The following is a 7,315-nucleotide window of genomic DNA, read 5'->3' on the forward strand; positions in this document are numbered from 1 at the left end:
GCGGACGCATCGCTCACTCAAGTAGGAGAGAGACAGATGTCGAACGCTGCCGAACGCGGAGGCCGATTGTGCCTCTTTGTCGCTCGTTCCGCGCTCTCGCTTGCACTTCAAGCCTTAAATGGAACGCCTCAGAGCGAGGTAACGCCGCATGAGTCATATTTTTTCGTGCGTGCAGCCGCTCCATCGAATTATAAGATGTTGTCACGTCAAAAAGATGTTACTTCCACCTAAAGAACAAGCGTCAAAATCAAACGTCAATTACTTGAACTGTCTAATGACAAACGATATTACAAACAACTCATGTCAAAAATAACCTAATTTATAATGAAACTGTAAAAATTTTAAGTTGAAAATGATATTATTCGCATCTGCAAGAAATCATTTAAGTGATGTCCGTTTCGGCCATTCGTGTACCATTTGTTGCACCGTTCCTGGATTTTTGGACAAATAATGTCAATAAATACTTTTACAAACACAGGCAACAACGCAACTGTTGCTCTTGGACCAGTAAGTCTATTCTGAGTTTGTACTTCAAGACTATAAACACATTAATATATGTATACGAGGTCTATTCAAAAAGTATCGAGAATTTTGTGTTTTTTGAATATCTATACACATCAAAAGAGCGTTGTTTTTCGATCGATTAGAAATCATTTAATATACAACTTGATTATAAACCAATGAGTTATTTGTCTTTGAAATTACCCATTTATTCTATCTGTAGTAAATATATATATAATTGGTATTCATTTTTTTTATATATGTATAATTAATGTTTTTATAGAATTAAATTCATCACCAAGTTGTTGTATCCCAAATCCTGCGTCGATATCAAAAGTTGGTGAGTATGATGATAAATATGGACACGTTTTAAAATAACTTAAGTATATTCTTATATGTGCGTTTTCTATTTAGATTCAATATGTTGCGTAGAAAAAAGACCGAAGAAATGCATGAAGAGACCAGGCACGTAAATGAGTTTCAAATATGAAAATCCTATTTATTAAAACTTCTTACATTTTCCAGTATCTAACTGCAAGTCGTCCCAAAGTTGTTCAAGCATTATTCCTTGTTCAAAAGGTTAGTATTTTTAGTACAGTATACCATTTAATATAGATATTTAGTCGTTGCAGAGGTTTCAAATAATTCGTTACCTTCAATTATACTCAATTCAACTAAGCCGAATTAATGCATATTGATGTTGTGTATTTGTACAGTATACATATAAATACGGTAGGTTCACTCCTGACTTTTCAATGATATTCTGTATAATCTAGCCCCTGATTAGCTGGAAACTCGTAGATGAGTTTGTGAATCGTCAGCAGGAGGCGGATGCTTGGGCGTGACTGGGAAGTGAACCTACATTACAGAATATTTTTACTGTGGTATTTTTTCGGGACAAAAAAAGATATTGTATGAAAATAAATAAAAGTAAAACAAAAATGCTGGTATGCAAGGGAAGAAAAAGTCGGGAAAGAGCGAATATAAAGATAGGAAACGAGAAATTAGTGGAAGTAGAAGTGGCTGATTTTAGATATCTAGGAAGTCAAAGGAGTCAGGACGGAAAGAGTAGTAGGGATATAAAGCAGAGGATAGCGCAGGGTCGAGTTGCCTTCAAAAAGAATCATTTCTATGTTCGCGAACGGTTAATTTAGAAATTCGAAAAAGGTTGTTAATGGTGTATGTGTGGAGCGCGGTGCTTTACGGGTGCGAAACATGGACGGTGGGCGCGGTGGAAAAGAAAAGGCTAGAAGCCTTCGAAATGTGGTGTTACCTGCGAATGATGAAGATACCGTGTATAGAGAAGGTTAGAAATAAAGAGATATTAGAAAGAATAGGAGAACAGAGAATTTAATGGAAGTCAATAAAAAATAGACGGGAGTTGTTAGTAAGATACCTTCTCAGGCATGAAGGTGACATATTAGATGCAGAAACGGGAGTTAGGAGGGGCAGAGGTAGACCTAGATTAGATTACTGTTCGCAAATAGTTGTGGGTTGTTCTAGTTTTGGGAAAATGCGAAGATTACCTCAGGATAGGAAAAAGTTGAGACGCGTGTCTTAGGATTGACGACCTTATGATGATTATTATGATGATGATGATGATTTGTTTCGGTCTTGGTGGTTGTCCAGGTTGATGATATTTCACTTACTTATTATCGAGCGGTCTACGAGACATTTTTGATCAGGATAACCACCACGCCACCCTTGAGAAAGCAAGGTGCACCTATAGACGTAGCATCGGGATGTAAGGTGTAGTTTTCGAAAGCAACTACTGGGAATCCCGAAAACAAATACACAACGTATATTAAACGCCGACCCTGAATGCCTAGACAAACTTAAGATACATACTGAATTTTGCATTATGATAAGGAAGACTTAATTGTTCTTTCATAAATCTGTTACTTTTCAGGTTCGCCATGTAATGTTCCAAAGCCTGAGAAAATCAAAAACAGTAAGTATCTTTACAAATAACCGCACGTAGGTATGTACCTGTTAAAGTAATGGCAAACCACGCAATATGCTCAATAAAAATTACTATTCAAAAGAGCATTCAAATAAATCTCTGATTGATGCTACAATGTTTATATTCGGTACAAATGCAAGTTTTTCTATTAGAAATTTTTTTAGTATGTTTCTACCTAATTTGACGTTTAATGATCTTAGGTTATTATTAATTGTCTTTGTCATTTTCAACTTACAAATTTTAGTGTTTTCCTTTCATGTACTGTCTCCATCTAATTTCAACTACATATTGTTATAAATAAAAGAAACGTGAATAGATATGAACTGGTAAAATAATGGAAGTGAAAAGAGTATATTATACGCTTTATTGTTGAAACAACAACAGTTCAAGGAAATGTCTAGAAATACTGAAACCAGTTCACAAGGTGTTTATAAAATCATGAAGTTACACTTCATTAGCTATTTACGTTTTAGATGATAAAGGCTTTCGAGCGTTTCATCTGTACATATACTTCGTTTACTTTCTGTAGCGATGTGACCTTCAGTTTGACCGGCGCGAAGTAGAAAAGAACAGCACTAGGCCAGAAAAGAAAGGAGACAACTCTCGGCCAAACTCTTAACCGGTGAGGAGCGTATAATCCATACAGTACTGCACGGAAAAATTGACCATTTTATCCACTATAATTTCATTGCTCAAATGTGCTGTTATTGGTACTATTTACTACTGAAAATATCAACGAGATGTTTATTTATATTTGAAGACATATTAAAGGCTTTAACGCTTGTTTTCGACTCGCACTACTATTCATGACTGAACAAAACTTTTGGCAGGTACTGTATGAAAAGGTATGTTTAATGAACAAGAGTCGAGCGTATAATGAGCTTTTTTCCCTACCTACGATTTTGCCAGCGCGCATCCAAGATATTGGAAGGGGCACATCGCTACAGAAAGTAAATGAAGTATACATCTCAAATCAAATTTTGATAGACCTAAAGAATTTAGAGAAGTAGTATAGCGATAGTTATTTACTACGTAATCTATTAAAAAAAACACAACAGTATGCGAACTTCCGCATCACTTTTCCTTTCTTGGAAATTAGATTGAACTGGTCACTTACATAGTAAAATTAGGGGAAGGTGTTTTAAACAATTTTCTTTCGTTTCCTTTACGAGATTGACAATTACTAATATAATTACAACAGATACTGTTTTTGGAGCATCACCTACGAGATAGGCAGAGATTTAACTTTTATCCATCTCAACTTAACCTAACCTACGCTATCTAACCCAACATAAGACAAACTAACAGAAGCTACGTTAGCTGGTATTAAGACGGATAACAATTTTCCCTTTCCTCTGGGGGTTATTCCTGCAGCATCTCGTAGTGGAGGCTTCTAATATAACTTTATAATTGAACCATTTTAAACCATTTTTAAGAAAAAAGGTTAATTTTTCCAAAACTCCGTGATACGGAACTTTCTAGTACTTCTAGTACTTTCTAGCAGTTATGGAACATTGTCAATAAAATAAAACAAGGTTACACAGGATTTTTTTCACAAATTATTTATTGCAAGGAAAAATACTACTTCTCTATCTTATCATGAGATTATTTTTAATCCTAATAGTAAACTAGAGACCCAGAGGACGTATTAAATCAAAGCTTTTTGATTCGAGGCACCCTATATATTTAAAATCTATATTCCAGACGCGTCAGTTTCTTCTTTACCACAGGACTACGACACCACCAATCCCCACGATCAAAGTCAAAATAAACATCGAAGAGATTCAGGTATCGCATAACATTATGTTCGAAATAAACTGATAAAAAAGGTAGACGTATCGTCGCACATGGCTGAAGTGAATACTTCTTAGAAAACAAGTGTATAAGATTCTTACTTTACTCAAAGCTTATTAAAACAAATGTGAGACTGGACCAATACACTGGACAAAACTCCTTGTACTCCACGTTCATTTTTTGTCCTTGTCGCATAAAAGTATTCACTTCCAAAATTTAAAGTATTGGAATTATTGAAGAGAGCCCTTTGAAAAGTCGCTGTCTTTGCTACAAACGAAGTTTCTCCTCTGTTATGTCTACTGAGTTACACTTTTTTCAATTGTAGGGTTCTGTACCCATAGGCAATTGGATCTTGTTCCTAATTAAGCTTAAAGTGTTTGTTAATCTGCCATAAGGCTTTATTTCAGTAACGGTGAGAATTAGCCACTTAAAATGTTCAAAGAATGTACATGTTTGTTATTTTAGCACAAATTTTACCAAATGATGACGTATTCATAAAACTTAATACTAAGGGATATAATACTCATTTACACCCATTGATATTCTAAAAATTTTACTCCAGTTGTATTTCAAAAACGTGTAATCATGCAAGTGCCATATTAATTCTATCGTTAAAATAAAAATCCCGGACAGAGGTAACTTGTCTAGCGTGGTACAGAACCCTCGAATACAAAGGTCATTCAAATATAAACGAGCCTTTTACTCTTGTGGACTTGGAAAGCGTTTAGCCGGTAGGCGTAGCGTTTGATAGGGAAGGGGGTATTGCTTCTAAATGACTCAAGGCCAAACGGGTCGCAGGACCGATTTGTTAAGTTGTCGTCGCAATGAGCGAAATAGAGGTTCACCATTATAATTTATGCATCATTATAAAATTTTTAACGAATGAAGGCGTTAAACTTGCCAAAATTCGAGACCGAGATCATGTAAAGTTCAGGGAGGATGTACGCTCATGATAGCGAATAAAAGCCTGGTGTGCCGAATTCAAGAAAGGGCGTGCAAATGTACAAAATTTGAGTCATCCAAGATTTGCCGTTCGCGAACTCATTCAAAGAGATTGGCGCTTGACCGTGACAAAAATAAGTAAAGTAATGGGAATCAGTGTTGGGAGTGTACACAGCATTATCCGAGACCAACTTAAACTCCGAAAAATCGCGGCAATATGGATGCCACGTTTGCTTACCCATGAAAACAAAAATGCGAGAATTGAAGTTTATCAGGCGCTTCTTGCTCGGTTTCACAACCAAGGGGAGGCATTTTTGCATCATATTGTAACGTGCGATGAAATTTGGATTCACCACTACACTCCCTAGTCGAAGAGGTCCAGTATAGAGTGGAGAACAAAAGGAGTCAGGACCATCGAAGGCGAAAACTCCCTTGTCAGCTGGGAAGGTGATGTTGATTGAACGACGTTTTGAGACTCTCAAGGAGTTTTGCTCCTCGATTTTCTATAAAATCGTCGTACGATAAACGCTCCAATTACTGTGACCTTCTTGACAAGGTTCGAGCTGCCTTTCGGCCAAAAAGACGCCGGCGTCCAATCCAAAATATCCTGCTTCTGCATGATAATGCAACACCCAACAATTCAGCCCTAATGGTCCAGAGATTAATGAAAATGCTTTGGACTAAACTCGACCACCCTCCCTACAGCCCTGATCATTCACCATGCGATTTTTATTTATTTGGACCTTTCAAGGAAGCACTTGGTGGGGAGTGTTTTGCGAACAATCAACAGGTCGAACAGTTTGTGCGTAAATGGTTGAATACTTGCCCGAAGTTATGCATCGAAAATGGCATGAAAAAACTACCTGTTCGATGGGAAAATGTATAAATAAAGAAGAGAACTATGTAGAAAAATTACTATCAAGTATGTTTNACCAATACTTCTAGATTTATAACCAGACTCTTATCATCACAGTCAACATAAAATGGTCAGTTTTAGTTGTCTAGTACGTACGTTACTTAGTTTTCCACTAAATAAGGATAGGTACTACAAGTAACTTTCTACAATATAATTGTAATATTACTGATAAAATAAAATATAAAAATTATATTTCAAAATCCTCAACTTTTCAAAAAGAAACCATCAAAACCAATTTTATTACTATACACGAGCCAATATTCAACCGAAGACTCGAGAAAATTTTTCGTAAACGAGATGCATATAATTCATGCCTGATCTCTCTTCAAACTCTTCTTAAGGAAAATCAATGATATATATGAAATTCCATTGTAAAGGTTCTGGTATGAAATATGTTGGGCAAACTAGGCGCTCAGTTTACATTAGGTTCAAAGAGCATTTAGCTCATACCAGGTTTGATAGAACTGAAAAATCCAGGGTTGCCCATCATATTCATACCGAAAATAATGGGATTAGTATTGACAAACTTAATTAATGAAAGAAATTAGAAGAAATTACTTCTTGATAGTTTTGAAAGTATGTTTATTTGTAACATTTTCTATAACAATAAATAATTTTGATAGTGTAAGAATTTTTGATTGATTTAAGTAATTACCTAATGTTTTTGGATTTTCCTTCAGTTTTGGAATAATGGAGACCTTATTATTTGATATTTGTTTCAACATGGTACATTTAGCCGTTGCTGGAAAAAAGGATCTCAAAGACAGACGGATTACAATGTGAGACTCTAAAAAAGTGGAATATAGAAGAAACCCAAAAAAGAAAAGAAAAAGACTAATGGTGATATACAAAAAGAGAGAAAGAGAAGTCCTAAACATAAAAAAAAACTGAAAATTTAAAAAAAAAATCGGTTGTCTGTAAAGTCGGTTTACTGACGATAGTTGAACGTTACAACGTCATAAGAAAATACTGATGGAATGGTTTCATTTTTCAAAAGAAAATTTTAATTTTATTTGTTTGATAGATATCTTGTATGGATATAGAGAAGGAGGTAAATGGAAATGTATTATTGTATAGCAGCTGTCCACGCGGACGCATCGCTCACTCAAGTAGGAGAGAGACAGATGTCGAACGCTGCCGAACGCGGAGGCCGATTGTGCCTCTTTGTCGCTCGTTCCGCGCTCTCGCTTGCACTTCAA

General features: G+C 35.7%; 1 protein-coding gene across 1 annotated transcript in view; it reads left to right on the forward strand.

Annotated features, from left to right (window-relative positions):
• The first annotated feature begins 267 nt into the window (after nucleotides 1-267).
• LOC108732766 overlaps nucleotides 268-7,315 on the forward strand; it is a 14,094-nt gene continuing 7,046 nt past the window's right edge. Inside the window, exons 1-5 of the mRNA XM_018463727.1 lie at nucleotides 268-507; nucleotides 785-841; nucleotides 916-966; nucleotides 1,027-1,080; nucleotides 2,411-2,452. Of these exons, the coding sequence (XP_018319229.1) occupies nucleotides 390-507; nucleotides 785-841; nucleotides 916-966; nucleotides 1,027-1,080; nucleotides 2,411-2,452 (322 nt within the window). The 5' untranslated portion in view covers nucleotides 268-389. The remainder of the gene's footprint in view (nucleotides 508-784; nucleotides 842-915; nucleotides 967-1,026; nucleotides 1,081-2,410; nucleotides 2,453-7,315) is intronic.

The sequence above is a fragment of the Agrilus planipennis genome, unplaced genomic scaffold (genome assembly GCF_000699045.2).
Source record: "Agrilus planipennis isolate EAB-ADULT unplaced genomic scaffold, Apla_2.0 scaffold61, whole genome shotgun sequence".
Lineage (NCBI taxonomy): Eukaryota > Metazoa > Arthropoda > Insecta > Coleoptera > Buprestidae > Agrilus > Agrilus planipennis.